The 21,107-nt window shown below is 37.9% G+C and overlaps 1 protein-coding gene across 1 annotated transcript; it reads right to left on the bottom strand.

Annotated features, from left to right (window-relative positions):
* Positions 1-3,998: 3,998 nt before the first annotated feature.
* CUNHXorf66 (chromosome unknown CXorf66 homolog) lies at positions 3,999-10,160 on the bottom strand. The gene is made up of 3 exons (XM_051179130.1): positions 10,041-10,160; positions 8,311-8,463; positions 3,999-4,953 (listed from the first exon to the last, which is right to left on the bottom strand). Exons 1-3 carry the CDS (start codon positions 10,145-10,147, stop codon positions 3,999-4,001), a joined length of 1,215 nt encoding a protein of 404 aa, XP_051035087.1. The 5' UTR covers positions 10,148-10,160.
* Between the last annotated feature and the right edge of the window lie 10,947 nt (positions 10,161-21,107).

Below are 21,107 nucleotides of genomic sequence, written 5' to 3'. Positions count from 1 at the left end.
AAATGGAATTCCAAATGTTAGAAATAGAGCCAGTAAAAATTATACAACTTAAAACAGACACCAACAGAGATATTAATTAATTCAAGGTTGGATTTGATTGTTAAGGGGAGTTTGCATCTCTATCACTGCTGGGAAGAGAGCCAGTTTAAATGGATTTTGATGGCATCCTGCCTGAATCTTAGTACTTTAGTGATGGCTTGGATGAGATACAATTTGAGTTAATTGATCAGGAACACTGGGTGTGCAATCTCATATATATATATATATATATATGTATGTATGTATGTATGTATGTATATATATATATATATATATATATATATATCATACTATATATACCAAGCTCTAATGCCATTGTGGAATGGGGCTTTTTAACTGCAGGAACTGATGAAACTGAGGACTTTTAGTAAGTGTTCGATGCTTCTATAACCGTACTACATCTGATCGTTCACTTCTTTTTGACTATTTAAAAATCTGCCATCAAGGGTTAAGAGAACTCATTGCTCTTTCAGGCCACCCTGGTTTCATTCCTAGCACCTACATGGTGGTTCACAACCACCATGTAACTCCAATTTCAAGGGTTCTGATTCCATCTTCTGCCTTCCAGGGGTATCTACATGAATTTGATACACATACATACATTTAAGGCACACATATAAACATAAAATAGATAAATCTTTAATTTTTTTTTTTTTACCAGTACAATGCTACCAAAAGCTCACCCTCCTCCCTTAGGAAAAAAGTGATCTTGTGGCCTGAGGATACTTTTAGCTCTACAGATGCCTTTTCCACAGAAAGGTGTATTTGAAGATCTCTAAGCGTCCTTTAGATCCATGCTTATGTATATAGAGAAGGAATATGAGAGAAACATTTTAAATCTTACCATTTATCACCTTCTTATACAAGTGACTCAATTTTAGCAAAGGTTGTGCATGTACACTCTGTAAACCGGGTTGGCCTTGAACTCTTTTTCATCTCTGCTTCTTCAATTAAACCATGTTAATCGAAAAGCAAAATGTAATCCATTTCAGTCCTATAGCCATGAGTAGAATATGAGTTTCATAGATGAGTGTGGAAGGTTAATCAAAAGTAAGAGAATAGGGGTGGTCTGAGAGGGAAGAGCCAAACTTGAAATGGTTTTACAGTGTTCCCTCAGTAAAGACAATGTAAGGAGGTAACGGACCTATAGCCCCGATTCTTTTTGAACATGGGAAGAAAGGGAGTAAAGTAGCATACAAGTTAAGCCAGAGGTGTAAGTATGAGACCCTCTTTATTAAATCAAGACATTTCTAAAAGGTTCCAAACTCTTGTGATGACAAGGCTTAATTTTTCAAAATTATTAGCTTGGGCAAGGTTTTAGTAGTACCCTCATCCCACCCTTTTCCCTGTTTATCTTCCTCCTGCCGTCCCTTCCTCACTTCCATCCCTTTCTTGACTCATTTGTACTTGACTTAGGGATTTAAGATGCCAGAAATTCAACAGCCGTCAAAAGTCAACGGGAGACAGTGGCTCTTAAGTTGATTGTCTTATTACAGTGCCATTAAAAATGCATGCCATTTGTAGAATTAAGTGAAGCAGATGCTTTATGGAGAGGAATTAAAAGAATATGAAAGGAACTCCTACGTGTAGAAGGGGTTCACGAAAAGAAAGATTCATTAAACTTCACGTACAGGAAGTTTTATATGATTTATGTAATAAACTAAGGTAACTTTATTAGTTGGCCAAAGGAAAGTGCTCTGTGCTCTGTGCTTGTTCTCCTGGCTCAATCAGGGAGATAATCATATTCTATTCACACGCGGCCCGCCCAGTTAAAGGCTACTTAGAGTCCTCCTTTGTTCATCTCTGATTCCTGCTCCATTAGCTGCCAGGCATGTCTGCTAGTCATTGCCCCACTAGTCACCATCCTTGCGGGTATCTTGACACTTGTTTACTATACTATGCTCTCTTTGTTCTCAAACTTTTGTAGTCAGCTTATAACTTCACCATAGAGGTAACCTAATCACAGCTACCAAGTTGTAACTGGTTATTTAATATTTAAGAACTTGCTCACAGAGCAAAATGGGAGTCTCTTTCATGAAATATATGAACACTTTTCACCCATATTTGACTCTGTTACAGTTAACTGCATCGGGGTCAATACTAAGTGAAAGGGCAATAGTGTGTAGCATACATTCCCTGGGGACTTTAGGGAACCAGCGGGTCTACGAACACTGGCTCCAATACCCATCTTTCCTCCCATCAGTTTGGTGTTCTAATGCCCACTGCAAGACCTTTTGTCGTTTTTAGTGTTCCCAATTTTACAGTTCTTTTTTTTAAAGGTCTATTTTAAATTATATGTATATGTGTTTGCCTGCATGAGTTTGTGGATATCACATAAGTGCAAAAACCGGTAAAGGCCAGAAGAGGGAGTTATATCCATTGGAATTGGAGTTAAAGGCCATGGTGAATAGCCAGGTGGGTGTTGGGAATTAAATCTGGGTCTTCTGATAAAGTAGATAAGTACTTTTAACTGCTGAGCTATTTTTCCAGCCCTCAACTGAACTGTTTTGGTCCTAGCCTTCCTCTGGACCCCAACATTTGTTTTCACTGTAATAATAAATTTGTACTTTTTATCCCATGATAAAAAATTTGCCCTTACTATCTACAGTAAGTTAGTTGCTGACTTTATTACAACACTTAAGAGTTTGTCAAGTTCTAGGAGTGTGTGCTGTAGCTTGGGCCCTCCATGGTGGCAATCTCCAGAGAAGATGTTCTTAGCACTGGTGGTTGGGAATTTTTCTAAGTCATCCAGAAGCAAGCAGTATTGAGAATCTTAGTTTGGAGTCCATAACAAAATACCATAATCTGAGTGTCTTGTAAGCAGCAACTTTATTTGTCATGCTTCTGAAGTATGGGAAGTCCAAACTTAAGATAGCAGCAGATGTCTAGTGAGGGCCAGCTCTACAATTCATGGATGTAAACTTTGTACTGTGTCTCACAGGGCAGAGGCACCCTTTTCTGTTCCCTATAAAGGTACAAATCCCATTCATAATGTGCTCTGTTTTTTATGACTGCACTACTACCCAAGAACTCTATAACCATACTATACAGCATGAGGTTTCAACCACATGATTTGGGGCAAATATAAGCATTCAATCCATAGTATTGATATGCTTGTCCTATAGAGGAAGACAGTTTGAAACCATAAAATTTCCACATCAATACGAAAGAGTAGAGCTGGGAATGTTGCTCAGTGGCAGAGAGTTTGCCTGGCATGTGCAAGGTTCTGGATTCCATTACCAGCAACACATATCCCACCCCCAACTCAAAATTACTTCAGAATCTGGGAGCATGAAAGATTTGCCTAGTATTCACAGTCCTGTGTTTGATCCTCAAGTCTGAAAATAAAAAATTTAAAAATATATTTCCAGGAGCCGAAATGATGGCTTAGTGGATAAGAGTTCTCAGAGGACCAAGTTTCTATTCCCAGAATCCACATGGCATCTCATAACTGTCTGTAACTTCATTTCCAGACCACCTCTCTTCTGGCCTACTTGGGCACCAGGCTCACAAGTGGTGCACAGACCTATATGGAGGCAAAACACTTGTACACATAAAGTAATTATAAAAATAATTAAAAACACATATCTAAGTGGTAACAAAGCTCATTGGTAGACCACTTGAGTAGCACATGTGATATTCTGGGTTTACTCCTTAGCACTGAAAAATAAAGCTATGTAAATAATGTCAAATTGGTCCTTTCATTGAGGTGAAAGAGCAGTTCAGGATATCTATCTTAAAAATTTCTTTCCTAGATTTTATGCACATGTATGCTTCCCTTCTAAGTGACCACATATAAATACGATATACCAAATGAATCTTGTGCCAATGAGATGCAATGATAAATACAACAATAATTTGTTATGACATGCATTTAATTGCCTTCAAGATATATAGGTCTATTCTTGATAGTGATTACATGTGGATATCCTGTATGTAGATTACATTGTTTTAAATCCTTAATAGTGTGAGGTGTTTCTAGTCATGCCATCCTCGTTATTACTTGTGTCGCAAATAATGACTATCTCTGCATTACTGTCTTCACTATCGTATGTTTTCATAGTATCATTACTTTCATTATCTTGATAAGAATTGAACTCTGTTCCACTGTACATGTAATCCGTTTCATAAAAAGACTTGGAAGATGAGTTCATATCCCTTGAACCATGAGGATTTTCAGCATGTTCCTTGTTTGTCCCCAAAGGATCATTGAGAAGAAATTCAGGAGTGTTACAAATAAGGCATTTTTCATTATAATGTCGGCAAGTTTTGGCTGACGAATGCTTGTGTAATGCAGCCTTTTCTGTACTTACTGGCTCTTTTAGATCATGGCATCCACATGACGGGTTTGGTTTCTTTATTCTGGATGGTTCAACGGGAACGATTTGACTTTGTGATGCTGATGAACAAGATTGTGAGGATAGCATAGATGAAGTTTGCAGAATAGCTAGCCAAGGTGGTATGATTTGCCTCTCTGAAGAGGATGAATTGGGTTGACTAGCTAATTTACAGGCATTGGTGAGCTTATGTGATTTTTTAAGGCTGCGTTTCTTATGTAACTTATCCAGGTAAGATGACTTATGTAATCGTTGGGGGCTTGATGACATTTTTAAATCTAATTGCCTGCCCCACTTTTTTATACTACCTGGTGTGGATGACTTATCTGTATTTGAGGATCTCATTGCTTTTTTTGCATTGGATGGTCTGCATGGCTTTTCGAGACTTGAAGGCTGAATTGATTTTACTGCACTGTTTGGCATAGATTGCTTTTCTTGACATAAAGTCCCAGATGTCTGGTCTGAATTTAATAGCAGAGGTTGAGTTTCTAGAATGTCCTCAGTTATCATGTCAGGTTGACAAGCAGATACCTTGGATACCCAGGATGATATAGCAGCCATATTTTCTTTGTTGAGCCTGAAATGCAGAAAACTTGGAGTGTCATAATGTAAAACAAAAGTACTATTACTATCATTAGAAAATATAATGCTATCTTAGAGTATGGATATTTTTTACATAGTAAAAGTAAACACAGTAATAATTAGAGTGTGCTGACAGCTGTGACTCATGTTACACCTATGAATTCATAAATAATTTTCTTTAAAGAATATTTTTACTATTTCAAAAACATTATATAACTTATAGTCCATGTATGGCATGACACAAAGTTGTCAATAATAATAAAGATGTAGTACATATGTATAATGGAATATTACTTCAATATAAAAAAATACATTTACAGGACAAATGGGTGGATTTGTACATGAGTAACCCTGGATAAAAGGGACAAATTCCACTGGTTTTCTCTCATATGAGGATCCTAGCTTTGGTCCATTATATTTAGTGGAGTACCTGTATAGAGGAGGAGACAAAAAGCTAATGTGTGTGTGCAGGGTATGTGTGCACCTTCGGGAGGGAGTGTAGTAGGACATAGACATAAAGAAAGAGAGACTCTTGGTAGAAACGTCTAGACAGGGAGGTAGAGAGAGGGGGAAATGGGGAGATGAAGGTATGGGATGGAAGAGAATTAACTGGAATAAAGGGAGTATAAAGAAACCTTTAGAGAGCTTGTTACAACTGGTCTAATTGGTCTTAATAATAAAAACCTGAAGCCAGGCAGTGGCGGTGCACACCGTTTATCCCAGTTCTTGGGAGGCAGAGGCAGGCAGATCTCTGTGAATTTGAGGCCATCCTGGTCTACAGAGTGAGTTCCAGGACAGGCTGCAAAGCTAATGAGAAACCCTGTCTCCAAAAACCATAATAATAATAATAATAATAATAATAATAATAATAATAATAATAATAACACGGATTGCAAAGCTACAGAGAAACCCTGTCTCAAAAACAATAACAATAACAACAACAACAATAATAATAATAATAACCTGGAACCAGATAGTGGAGTAAATGCTGAGAGAGCTTGGAGAGACAAAGGGGCCAGCCACAGTCACCTCTTACCTTGCCAACTGCTCAGCCAAAAAGGACCAAGCTTCTATCTCTGCTTCACCGTATCAATTCCTGTCTATCTGTACAGACCTCCAGACCTCTAGTGGCTAGCCACTAGTTCTACCTTCTGATCTTCAGGAGCACACAATAGAGCATACAATATCATCACAAAAGCTAGATATACCCACCTATGCAATAACAGTTTTATTGTTGGAGTAGCAGGGGCTAACCAACTGCTCTCTAAATGGATTCTAGATACTCTGTATGGGATATGAGCAGGGAACCAGTAAGCTTGGCTAACAACTCAAGTACAGTTGATAGTATGCCCAGAGGAAGAATGTACCTCTGATGGTCAACTAAACTGATACAGCAGCAGAATCCTTTTAAATACCTGTATGTACACCCACAGACAAAAGCAGCCTTAAAGAAGCTTCTCCTTATATCTCCTACAGTGGAGAATGTATAAAATAAGTCATGGATGTGGATCTAGCCCCAGGCAAGTCACTTATACCAATACTTCTTAGAATTAGAGAACATTGTCGAAGAGGTGGGCAAAAGTATTTAAGAGCTGGAAGATAAGACAAAGGGCTAAGATGAAAGGCCATTCTCTACACTTGATGATGCAACTCCTGTAATCATTTTACTCACATCACCTGTAGTTACCTGCAGTAAGATTATGCTAAACGCCACCATCTCATTGTCTATCCACACTCAGTTGACACTGCAACAATCTATATCCATCTACCTTGGTCCACTTGATTGATCCCAAATGCATGAAAGTCTATTAAGAGTGGAGACCCTCAACCCTTATATACCCTTAATTTCATCTATAAGTCACAAAGTGACTTGATGTCCACCTTCTAAATGAGTTTGGGGTCTCAACTCTTAAGGGGGAAATGTCAGATAGTTAAACAGATATTAGTTCTGGAGGCTATTGAAAAGGGACCCTTCCCTTCCATCATTTTCCTCTTCCAAAGTTTACTATACTGAAGATTTTCCCTATGTCCCTTTTGAGGAGGATACAGACCCTGTCCATCAAAAGATACAAAAATGACAAATACTCCCTGTTTATCACCTATATAATCAAAAGTCAGGAAATGTTATCAATAGTCATGACATTTTGTAAACCTCCTACATTTTGATTAAACAGTGACAATTTTGGAAATTAACGTAATTCAATTTCTAGAATGAAAGTAATTTGCTTCTGTAGATTTCTGCCTTCCTTTCTCTGTCAACCTCTAGTGAGGGGCCATCCACGAAAAATGTTTATTAATCAGCTAACACCATTTAACTAGCTCACTGGTTACCCTGGGCATTGACCAACTGTAAGCCATAAAAAGAATTTATTTGTTTATTTTTTGTTTGTTTTATTTGAGACAGGGTTTCTCTGTGTGTGGCTCTGACTTTCCTAGAACTTGTGTTGTAGACCAGGTTTGCCTGAAACTCACAGAGATCTACCTGACTCTGCCTCCTGGGTGCTGGGATTAAAGATGTGTACCACCATACCTGATTAAAGGAAAAATTTCAATTAACCCCTTCCCAACGTTCTGTCCCATAACTACTCCAAACTATTCAGACAGTGAACTCTTGCTCTTTTTCTCATTACTTAATTTTTTTCATTTTACATAACAACCCCAGTTCCCTTCCTTCCCCTTCTTCCACACCCTCCCGCTCATCCCACCCCACCCACCCCCTCAATCCTTTAATTTAAAAAATGTAATTTTATGTAAGTGGGCATTTTGCTTGCATGTATGTCTTTGCACCATGTATGTGCTTTGTGCCTGTAGGGGCTAGAAGATGACAGATGATCCCACAAATAGAAGCCTGTACTATTGGGGCTGGAGACATGGCTTAGTGATCAAGAGTACTTGCAGTTCTTGCACAGAACCTGCACTTAGTTAGCAGTACCCATACTGTGGTTCACAACCAGCTTTAACTCCATTTCCAAGGGATTTGATGCCCTCTTTTGTTCCCTATGGGTACTCCATGCACATATGTATATGGAAAAAATATACATATAAAGAAATGATTTTTAAAAGCTTGGGCTACTTTTGAGTTGCTTGTCCCCTTGTCTGTGTTGCTTCTCATGGATCTTTCATTTAAACCCATGTAAAAAGCCATGTATCATAGCACATGTCTGTATCCCACATGTGAGGAAAAGATATAGGAAGATTGCTGGAGACATGCCCGGTATCAATGCCCTGACATCCTCTTCTGCACATGTGCACACACTTGAGCACAAATACCTCACCCACATACCCCCCCCCCCACACACACATGCACTCATAGCATACACACACTTTTCATTTTTAAATGTATAAAACTTACCCTCCTGGAGACTGGACCTCCTCAATCATACAGTTATAATGGAGTAAACAAAAACAGGTAAAGGTGAAGGCTATGATCATAATTCCAACTATGAAACCGAGAAGACGTTTCCTAAAATCATCCATTCCTGATCCTGTTGATTCAGTAGTTTTATCAGCTGCAAAAAGATTGTACCATTAGGCAATGTGTTAGGTAACCCACTTCCCTCCCACTTTGAGAGTGATTTGCCACTGTACATTGAGTCAAATCTCTTTCTCAACGAATTTTTGAAAAGTATATTTAGTGTATATGAGTATTTCCTATGTGTTGGGGTGCTTGCTTGGATGTATTCATGTACACCACATGTATGTATGCCTGATTAGAAGAGAGTGTCAGATACTCTTAAATTGTTGTTACAATTTCTTGTGAACCACCATATGATCACCAGGAACTGAACTGAGCCCTCTGTAAGAGAAACAAGTGCTCTTAACCACTGAGCCATCTCTCCACTCCATCATTTATTTATTTTAAGTTTAAGAAAGTTTCCATTATAATTTTCGTGTGTGTGTGTACATATGGGCAAGTGGGCTTCCTCATGTGTGTTTGGAGGTCAGAGGACAACTTTAGGTATTTTTTTCTATCACTATCTTAATTTTGAAATCTCTCTCTCCCTCTTGTGTGTGTGTGTATGTGTGTGTGTGTGTGTGTGTGTGTGTGTGTGTGTGTGTGTGTGTGTAGACTTTTGTGTGCATTTGAATTTGTCTGTGTATGGACAAGTGCCTGTTTCAGTGTACATGTGGAGGTCAGAGGAAAATCTTGGGTGTCATTCCCTGTCCTCTACCTTGTTTGAGACAGGGTCTCTTCTATTGTTTATTGCTGCACTAAAAACAAAGCTAGCTATTCATGACTTTGTGAGGATTCTCCTGCCTGCCTCCTATCTCACTGTAGGGACACTGGATTATAGATAACTTGCCATTGTGCTCAGCTTTATGTGGGGTTGGGGGCTCTGAATGTAGTCATCATACTTGTACAGCAATTGCTTTGCCCACTGAGCCCTCCAGTGTAATTTTATTTCCTTGAGCACATCCTGGAGTAGTATCTCTAGCTAATCTGTATCATTATCCATATTGCCTCTGAATCATGGGTGGTTATTTCAGTAATGAAGATTTTGAGTGTATGCTATGCATAGGTGACTACATTTTAGTGTTAATATGTGAATTATGTGAAAGAAAACAGGACACAGGACAGGATAACAACACACCATGGGCATAGTAAATGGTACATTATGAACAGCCACTTCAGAGGCTAAGAGTGAAGGGTCATTTCAGGCCAGGTACTCCAAATAAGCCTGAACAACACAGTAAGAACCTGACTCCAACAACCAAACCCAAATCAAAACAAACCCATTCTACTCAAGTCCTCCAGTAGATTTATTCACATTTTCTAGTTTTGTTGGCAGACTTGGTGTCAAAGGGAAGTCAGAGGGCACTGTAACTATATTCTTGAGGTTTAGAATTTTCACATAAAACTTAAATATCAGCTATTGTACTCAGAATTCTTAAAAACATCATAATAGTTAGTAACACCATTATAACAGCATATTTCTTAATCTACAACTCTTAATGACACAAATTAATAAAAACACATGATACAGTTAATACATTTTAAACATTAAGCTTGGGCACATACCTGTGGGGGTGGTGGTGGTGGTAGTAGTAGTAACAGTAGTCGTAGTCGTAGTAGTAGTAGTAGTAGTGGTAGTAGTAGTAGTAGTAGATGATGATACATTAGTTTTGTTTCTAGCTAAACAATTGATTGTCCAAATGGACAAGAATAGGACATAAATATGAACCTTCATGGCCAGAGTATGGCCACAGTGTTTCTTTGGCTAAGGCTACTGCTGTATATTATTTACCTCAGACTGGTCTTGGGGTTTATGACATCACTGTCATTTTGCATCAGACCTTGACAACATAATCTCCCTGTGGAAAAGCAGCAAATTTTATGAATAGATATTACCAAGTGGCTTTTAAAAGTTTATATATTTTATTTTATGTCCATGATGATGTGGGATAATGTTCTTGTTCACCGTGAAGATTTGTTACTCATAGTGGTTTAATAAACTGTTGATTGGACAGTAGTGAGGCAGGAAGTATAGGTATACTACCAGCCTAGGAGATTTCTGAGAAGCGGAAAGGCAGAGTAGCAGTCCCCAGCCAGACACAGAAGAAGTAAGATGAGAGTGCTTTACTGAGATAAGGTATTAAGCCACGTGGCTAAACATAGAGAAGAATTATGGGTTAATTTAAATTGTAAGAATTTGTTAGTAATAAGTCTGAGCAATAGACCAAACATTTTATAATTAATATAATTATAATATAGAATTAATAATTATATATTCCATAAATAATATAATTTATAATTTTATAATTAATATAAGCTTCTGTGTATTTATTTGGGATTTGGAACTAAATGGATTCAGGACCATGTGTAACAGAAACTTCTGTCTACATCATGAATGTTTTGCCTACATGTGTGTCTGTGCACCATATTTGAGTAGTGCATACAAGGATAAGAAGAGGGTGTCAAATCCCATGGAACTTGAGTGACAGTTGTTAGCTGCCATGTTGGTACTGCAGATTGAATCGAATTTCACTTATTTCTTATTTGAATGATATTTAGAATAAACTTTAGAGTTGATATTGGAACAAGTTGAGACTTGGGATTAATTATGATGGAGTAGATGTATTAAAAGGATGTGACTTGGAGGCCAGAGGTAGCAGATTCACCTGGAGCTAGACAGAGCAGAAAGCTCATACATTTGAGGCTAACCTGAACTACACAGTTAGGCCCTGTCACTAACAACCCCTAACATTCCCTAACAACGTTATCCATTTCAGTCTGGGGAAGAGAGATAAGGGAAGGGGTTTTGTAGCTAGAGTTTATTTGGTTGTATTAAAATATCATGACCAAGAGTAACTTTGGAAAGAAGGAGTTTATTTTAACTTACAGTTTCAGATCACAGTCCATCATGAAGGAAAGTTAGGAAAGCCACTCAAGGCAAGAACCTGAAGGCAGGATAAAGCACCTCAAGTACTAAGTACAGGTCTAATTTCACAACAGAGTAAAAAGAGTGATCCCATGTCTCATGTATGTTTGAAAACAAGAGCAGCAGCAGCAAAAAAAAGAAGGATGTGTCAATAACTGGCTATTATTCCAAGCTGGAATTCCTTCGGCCTTTGCATAAGAACTTGTTTCTTATTGAAAATCAGTACAACCCGGAATTTGTAATTTGTACATTTCTCAATTTCTTTACTGTGTTAGAAAATCCTCTCACATTACAAGGGGAAATTACAATTTTAATTTACATGTTTTTAAGTTGCATGATTTGTAACTGTCCTGAATGAAACTATCAGTCTTGGAGGAATAAAATTGTTATAACAAATTAAAACTAATTTGTTTGAAAGGGTATTCCCTTTGCAATTATGATTAGCTTATGTTTTTGTAACTAACACAGGAACTCACTGTCTTTACTAATTTATAAATAACAGTTTCTGCATGTCAAGTGACATCCAAAGTGGAAATCAAGTTGTCTAATGATCTTTTTCTGTACACAAATTAATACTTAGTTAACTATTATTTTGTCAGAGAAAAAGACTGCCAGAGAGTGTTGTAATTAGAAATGTACATCTAAAATTCTGTAAAATAATATGCTAAACTGAGGAGACAAGACTTCAACAAGCAAGAAATTGTAGATTAAGGTAGAAGTATAAATAGAACTTTAAATACTAAATTTGTTAAAGTACTTCTCAAGAAATAATTGGATCCACAAGTTTATTGCTAAGAAAAGGTTACATACTATGAGTCTCAAAGCAATAAATAAATGAATACATAAAATCATGAAGGATGAACCTCTATAGGAAGAGTTTTCCTGTGTCGGAAGCCACTTTTGAATAACCACTCAGAGTCTTAATATTAATTATAAATTCTGGCCTCATACCTCAAGCTTATTACTAATAGCCAATACAACTTAAGTGAACCCATTTCTATTAATCTCTGTGTTGTGCCTAGGCTCATGGCATTCACCTCTCTATGCCATTCTTCCTCCCAACATTCTCTCTGTGTCAAGCTGTGTCTCCCAGTCTCTTCCTGCCCAGCTATTGGCCAATCAGCTTTTTATTAACACTGAGAGCAATACATATTTACAGTGTACAAAAATTGTTCCATAGCAAGTCTATGCAAAAAAAATAGATAAAAAAATAAAAGAACCTAAAGCAGCCATGGTGATGGTACTGCTTACCGGTTTGCTTTCTATGGCTTGTTTGGCTTGTTTCCTTATAGAACCCAGGGCCACCTGCCCCGGGGTGGCCCCACCTCAATGGGCTTGGCCCTCCCAAATCCATCACTAAGAAAATGCCTTACAGCTGGATCTCATGGAGGCATTTCCTCAACTGAAGCTCTTTCCTCTTTGATGACTCTAGCTCCTATCAAGGTTAATAAAAAAAAAAACCAAATCTAGCTAGCACAGGGGATAAGAGTAATCAGAATGCATTTTAAAATTGTCAAACAAATTTAATGAACAAAAATATTAAAAACAGGATAAAGATGACTAAATTGGCAATTGACATTTTATGTATGTATAAGACTATTTAGCCAAGGTCAAACAGTCTGCAGGATCCTTAATGTAGATGTAGCTTTTCCATAGTACTTGAGTTTACAAAATGCCAATTATAGAGTATTTTTATATACTTGAGACCAAGATTAACTGTATTGACCCCCAAATTACCATAGTACAAGTCCTTGTACTCAAGAAACATATCAAGTAGGGTACACAAGTATGATAAAGTGGCTATGTTCATGTTAAGTTTAGTATGTGGAAAACTATCATTCTAAAAGTGATGGGAAAGAATGGACTAGGAAGAACTTCCTCTGGTTGTGGAGGGATTATTTAGAAAGTAAAGAGAGCATGGTTACCAAAATTAAAGTTCAAGAATGAAGAAAGACTAATGGATGAATTTGATAAATGTTGAAGAGGTTAAAGCCTCTGAATTATTGATGGAATGATGTAAAGGTATAGTTGAATGATCTCAGGATTTGGAGGTAGTTAATTAGCTGATTATTTATTCCTCTCATGAAATAGAGGATACAGGAGAATGAGATTTGAGGAAAATGAAATTGGAAGAAGTGCTAAAATCAATCTGGAATTTTGTTTGAGATCCCCATGAGTTAGGTCATCAGCATCCTTAAAGAGTTTCCTAACACTCTTATCCTATTGGAAGTCTGGGAAGACTATGACCTTCTCTCCTCATAGTATTTTTTAAACGGAGCAAGTGAAATGAATCAGATTACAAAGAAAAGAAATTATACTGATACATAATTATCAAATAAAGATATTTTAATGTTAGAATAAATGTAATTATTAGTTTATTAAATGATGTGATGGTAAATCTCATAATGCCTATAAGTTAAAATAATGATTAGTATCAATAATATTTTGATATATCAGCAACACACATGATATATGAAAATATTTGTGATTTTTATCAATGACAATGATCTACATATATGAATAATTGGAAAAATGTTAAATATTCACTAGAGATTAGTAAATATAAAAAGTTAACATTTTCAGCTTTTGGAGAGATGTTTCAGTAAAGAGCTTGCAGCATAATCATTAAGACCTACCTTAGATACCTCCAGTAAGCAAAACCAGTGTTGAAAAGGTAGGAGCAAGTGGGTCCCAGAGGCTCACTGTCTAGACAGCCTAGCATAGTTGGTGAGCTCTTGGCCAGTGAGAGACCCTGTTTCCATAAACCAGGAGAATAGCCCTGGAAGTAAGACAGCCAATGTTTACCTTTGCCCTCCACATACATGCTTATATTGTGTACCCAAAAACATGTACCTGTACACATACAAACACACTTTTAAAATATTATGGTTTTTGCTTGTTTGTTTTGGGTTTTTCAAGACACGGTTCCTCTGTGTAGCCATGGCTATCCTGGAACTTGCTTTGCCGACCAGGCTAGCCTCAAACTCACAGAGATCCACCTGCTTCTGGCTTTTGAGTGCTGGGAGGTGTGTGCTATCACTTCCTAGCCAAAAGTTGTGTTTTTATCTACTTTTGCTTATAACCAAACTCTATTCATGGTTCTGTGTCACAGATCCCAACCTAGATGCTAATTCTATTAAGTAGAAGTAGATATTAAAGACCCAGGGAGAGAATGTAAGGAAGAACGCCCAAGACAAAATTCTGAGGGACCCCTATGTTTATAATTTGGATAAAGAGGCTAATCCAGAAAAGTAAATGAAGTGCCAGAGATAGTAGAACAATGATGGCAGAAATCAGATCTCAGTGGGTTGCAGAGTAATCAAGAGTTGAGAAAGAGATATTAGCATTTTTATTTTTGTGGTAAAATACCACAACCCAAAGCAACTTCTAGATAAGTTTATTTTCACTTACAGTTCCAGAGAGAAAGGTCATAATGCTAGAGGGAAGCATGGAGCAGGATTCTGAGAGACCACATCTTCAACTGCGAACATGAAGCAGAGAGAACAAACTGGAAGGAGGGCATGGATATAAACGCTCAAAACCCACCTCTACTGATATATTTCCTCCAGGATATCTTCACCTCAGTTCCATAATATCCTTCAAAAATCACCATCCACTGGGGACCAAATGCTCAAATACCTCAGCCTGTGGGAGACATTTCTAATTTAAAACACCACAGCTGGCATATACAATTGCTTTCAAATTTGAGTATAAACAGTGGCAAGATCAAATTGCTAGTTTGCCTTAGTTGGTTTGAAACGCCATGCCAAAGGGAAAGCCCAATAGGAGCTACCTAAATAATAGATCTTTAGTACTCAGTTATGGAGATTGTTTTTTGTTTGTTTGCTTGCTTGCTTCTTTATTGTTGTGGTAAAATACTGATCAAACGAAATTTGAGAGAGGAGAGGGTTTATTTGAGCTTACAAGTTATATTCTCACAAAGCTGAGGCAGGAACTCAAGGTGGGAACCTAGAGGCAGGAACTGAAGCAAAGACCAGGGAGGAATGCTGCTTACTTGCTTGCTCCCTGTGACTCATGAACTTGCTCTTTTATGTGACCTAAGACAATAAACCCAAGAAAGGACAGTATCATGTAAGCATATAATGTACTCAGAAGGTATAACCCTCCCACCACTGCTTGGTATTTACCTGCAAGATCCCCAGGTTAACATATTGCAGAGGTAGTTTCACAACAATGCTTATTGCATCACTCTTTTCACAATAACTGTGGAATGGAACCAACCTTGGGATACAACAGAGAAATGGACAAAGAAAACATCATATATGCACACAGTGTAATTGTGCAATGGAAAAGTAAAAATCATTTTTAAGGAGGTAGGGCAGAGACCTGAGGTCAGTGAGGAAAGCTGGAAATAGATGCTGTAGGGAATGGAAAGACTAAAGAAACTATCAGATGTGATAACAGTTGGGAATTGTGCCTTTCTCTGGATAATGAGAAAAATTATTTTCTTTAATGATAAAGGTATTTCTATGGTAGATGATAGGTTCATTAAGTTAAGAAATTAATCATTGTAATTATTCCTACTCGGGAAATAGATGTTAATCAGAACTGCTATATAAGAGAGCATTCAATTTACTGAGGGTTTTTCCCTGACAACCACATTCTGTCAGTACATGACAAATGGACAAGCATACACTATTCAAAGAGCTGACTCATATGAGGGCTTTGAGCCTAGACTCCTAAAACAGAGGCATCAGGAGATGCCATGCTTAAGCACATGTCCTAGTCTCCCTTTGCTTAGCCTATTTTTGCCTGACCTGGTTTCTGTATCACCATATAGACAAGGGAGGTTTATACGTAAGACATTTCTTCTGGAGAGGTATATATGCATTACAGGTATGTGGCAATGGAGGAAGCAAACTGCATTCTCACAAATTGATTTGCTCTTGTAATTTTGTGTTGTATGCCCATGAATTGGCAGTATTCAGTTAACAAGTGGGGCTTCTTCTGTATTATGGATGCTTCAATGGTAAAGGAAATTATGTGTGGGAAAATATTAAAGAAAAGTACTTGTGTGCTAGTAGAACTGAGAATAACAGGTTCAATTTCATTAAGGAGGTCTAGGGCCAGTTACTTTGTAGAAACAGTACTGGAACGTAATTCTGGAAAACAGACTATGAGAAAATGAAAGAAGTATGTCTTAATGAAGGAGACAAGCACACATACAAAAACACTGTGGTGACAAATTGGAAGAATCAAATAAAGAATATATGTGGTTAAAAAAGAGAATGTGAGCCTCTCCTTCCCACTCCATAGGCTTGGCTCTTCCCTTTTCCATGCTGCCAAATAGGCCTTATCCCATCCCACCTCATAGGTAGCTGGAGTCCTCTGAGCCCTCCCTTCCTTACCCATCAGGTAGCCTATGCTCCTTTAATTTCAATGCCATATTCCGTCTGGTTTTTCTTTTATGATCTCACTTCCCTGAGATTCTGGGTTGGCATTCCTCTGCCCAGCCCTGCAGGGCTGCCAGCTTCTCTGGGATTTTGCCTCTGTGTGCTGCCAGTCTGCTAGGCTACTCTGAGATCTTCCATCCCCATTTTTTAGACTAGGCCCACTCCTTCCTACCCTCCAAATTTCTGACTCCTTCTGGTTCTTGTTTCCTAGTGCTCCCTGTTAGGCCCGGACCCTTCCTATACATTAGGCCTCTCTACTTCACACCCATCTTCTCCAGATATATCCCCAATTACCAATTGGCTAGAACTTACTAAGTACATTATTGATTTCCTATTGCTGTGATAAAACATCATGGACTAAGATAACATATAGAAGGAAAGGTTTAGTTGGAGCTTACAATTCCAGAGGGTATGGGTCTATTGATATCTTGGTCTTGTTGGGAATATGCCAGCAGACTGGCAGAAAACTGGAGAAAAATCTGAGAGCTAACATCTTGATCCACAAACAGAAAGTAGAGCATTCATTAGGGATGGCAGGAAGCATTTAAAGCCTTAAAGACCACCCCTGTGACACACATCCTCCAACAGGCCTTCTAATCTTTTCAGAATAGTTCCACCAACTGGTGACCAAGTATTTGAACATAAGAGAGCCATTCTTAACACATTACATCAAAGAAGGACAACCAAATATGGAGAGCCATACCAGAAATCAACTTAGGAAAGAAGCAGCAAAAGGTATACTGATTTTGGACAGTGTCTGTTCCCATTAACCATAACTCCTAAAAAAAACAAGGGTTGTAACCTGCAACCTGGATTACCAGTTCCACAAAGGAAAGCAATGCCTCAACCATCTTACAACTTAATCTCTCATGAACATTATAAATAACTACACTTAAGAAAAGTCATTTAAAACCAGGCATGGTAGCTCATGCCTTTAACCCCAGTGGAAATTACCTAGAAGATATTCTAGACAAAGAATTTAAAAGAACACATGTACCTATATTCAAACAATTAAAAAACAGAGGTGAGTTAAATGGGGACATAAATGCAAAATATTAGAATATATTTAACAAAGAGAATTGAAGAAAATCCACATTGAAATGATTCTGGAAATGAAAAATTTGGTAAACTAGATTTTAAAAAGCAATGGGAAATCATCTCAACAGAATGGATCATATAGAGAACAGAGTGTGAGGTATATAAGGCAAGGTAGATGAAGTGGATCACTCAGTAAAATGTTACGTGGATTTATGCCTTTTCTTGGGCTTTTTTCCTTTGGTTTGTTTTATCCTCTTCCAATATGTTAGTTTTTGTTTAATCTTACTATATTTTCTTATCTCTTGATGTCTGTTTTCTAATAAGACACAAAAGGGGAGTGGATTTGGATGGGAGAAAAGATGGGAAGAAACTGGGAATACATGGAGGAAAAACCATAAACAGGTTATATTATGTGAGAAAAACAATCTGTTTTCAGTAAAAGGACAAAAGATTGAAGGAGAAATAAACATTTTCCAAGATAAAGACAGATTAAAGGAATTTATGACTGCAAGGCCAGCTTTGACTGGCCTGGAATTATATGTATAGACCAGGCTGGCTTTGAACTCACAGAGATTCTCCTGACTCTGCCTCCCAAGTGCTGGGATTAAAGGCATGTACCACCATTCTCTCTCTCTCTCTCTCTCTGTATGTATGTATTATGTATGTATGTATGTATTATGTATGTGTGTATATGAGTATACATGTATATATATATGTATGTATGTACATGTGTGTGTGTATGTATGTATGTGTATGTGTGTGTTCATGAGGCCAAAAGAGGGCATTGGATGTCCTGGGGTTGAGTTACAGGCAGCTCTGAGCCACCATGTAAGTGTTGGCGACTAAACTCTGATTCTCTAGGAGGGCAGCAAGCATTCTTAACTGCTGAGCCATTTCTCCAGCACCATATCACACATTGTAAAGATGGATCTAAACTTGCACTTACCCTAATCCCAACCATACATCTTCAGTCTGCAGAGTATTTTTCTATAACAAGTAAAGATGCAGGGTTCAATGATTCAGCTCAGTGTTTCTAAATAGGCTCATGGTCCCCAGACCATGAGGAATCTTTCAAGGTCATCTAGCACAGTGCACTGCTCTTGGGTCACTGTTGTATGATTCTCAGCAAAGAATGTCTGTAGCAGATTTTTCTCCCTTGACTCTCCAGAGTTGAGCACTTGCTGATGTTCTAATTTCCTCTGTTATATCTGATTGTCTTATTCCCGATGTCTTGCCAGCATCTTTAGCCTGAAAATAGCAATACCTCTACCCTGAAAATTCGAGTTTTGCCTTAACCACTTTTCTGCCATTGCAGCCTTATGGCTCTCTCCTGCTGCCCTCTGGTCCTCAGTTGACACTGCCATGTTTGATAGACCCTTTTAAGCTTTTCTTACTACATTTTTCTTGTTTATTTGTTTGTTTGTTTAAAACAGACAAGGTTTTGCTATGTAATCCTGGTTTTCCTGGAACTTGCTATGGACTATCAGTCTAGGCTGACTGTGTTTGTTGAAAACATGGTCTCATTATGTAGTACAGGTTGGCTTCGAACACACCCACATGTAGTCCAGGGTGATTTATAAATTTCTCTTACCACAGATTCCTTAGTATTGTGATTATAGGCATGAGTCACCACATCTGGCTCCTGGATTCCAATTAATTAAAAATAATATATGCACCTTATAAAACTTTCAACTCATATAGTCATTTCCAGTTTCCTATGTCCCTTGTGTTCATCTTACCTCCTGAAAATTTCTTTAAATATGTATTAATCTCAGTTTACCATATTCCAGAAATCTTCATTATTATTTTTCTTTGCATTTTAAAATTCCTTAATATGTAAATCGAACTATTCTTTTCCTGGAAAAATACAAAAGCATAGTAATAATAAAATTTATAGATGCATTTCCACCCTACTCTATTCTCATTCTAGAGATAATAATTCAAATGTTTGATTATATCACTCATAACTTTTTAAAGATACTTTTTAAAATTATGTGTATGCGTGTGTGGGGGTATGTTAATATGAGTGCAGGTGCTTGTGGAGGTCAGAGGGATTAGATCCCTTGAAGCTGGATTTACTAGTGGATGATGGTGTGTAGAAGACTGCAGATAGACCCACGTCTATTGCCACACACAAAACTCAAGTCCAAATGGATCAAAGACCTCAACATCAATCCAGCCACATTGAACCTCTTAGAAGAGAAAGTAGGAGGTACCCTTGAACAAACTGGTATAGGAGACTGCTTCCTGAAACTCCAGGGGCACAGAAACTGAGAGAAACAATTAATAAATGGGACCTCTTCAAACTTAGAAGCATTTGTAAGGCAAAGGACACAGTTGACAAGACCAAATGGCAGCCCACAGACTGGGAAAAGATTTTCACCAATCCTATATCCGACAAAGGGCTGATCTCCAAAATACACAAAGAACTCGGGAAACTAGTCAACAAAACACCAAATAACCCTATTAAAAAATGGGGTACAGAACTGAAGAAAGAATTCTCAATAGAGGAAATCAAAAAGGCTGAAAGACACTTAAGAAAATGCTCCACATCCTTAGCTATCAGGGAAATGCAAATGAAAACAACTTTGAGATACCATCTTAATCCTGCCAGAATGGCTAAAATTAGAAACACCAATGATGACTCATGTTGGTGAGGATGTGGAGAAATGGGAGCACTCTTCCACTGCTGGTGGGAGTGCAAACTCATACAGCCATTTTGGAGATCAGTATGGCGGTTCCTCAGAAAAATGGGAATTAGTTTACCACAGGACCCGGCAATCCCCCTCTTAGGCATGTACCCAAAGGATTCACATCCATGTAACAAAGACATCTGTTCAACTATGTTCATAGGAGCATTATTTGTAATAGCAAGAACATGGAAGCAACCTAGATTCTCCTCAATTGAATAATGGATAATGAAGATGTGACACATCTACACAATGGAATACTACTCTGCAGAAAAAAATAATGGTATCTTGAAATTTTCAGGCAAGTGGATGGCACTTGAAGAAACCATCCTGAATGAGGTACCCAGTCACAAAAAGAGGAACACAGTATGTACTCACTCATATATGGATTTTAGACCTAGAGCAAAGGATCACCAGCCTATAATTCACACCACCAGAGGAACTAGGATACAAGGTTTATTCTAAGAGATTCATATAAAGTCCCTCAGAGAACTGGGAAGGAACAAGTCCACCAGAGCACAGGGGAAGTGGGGGGGGGGCAGCGAATGGAGATAGAAGTAGAAGAAAACGAGGAGGAGGAACGAAAAACACATGTGACCAGGAAGATTGAACCTGGTTACAAGTAGA

The sequence above is a fragment of the Phodopus roborovskii genome, unplaced genomic scaffold (assembly GCF_943737965.1).
Source record: "Phodopus roborovskii unplaced genomic scaffold, PHOROB, whole genome shotgun sequence".
NCBI lineage: Eukaryota > Metazoa > Chordata > Mammalia > Rodentia > Cricetidae > Phodopus > Phodopus roborovskii.
Note: the sequence above shows the minus strand (reverse complement) of the source record. Positions and strands in the feature narration are given on the sequence as shown.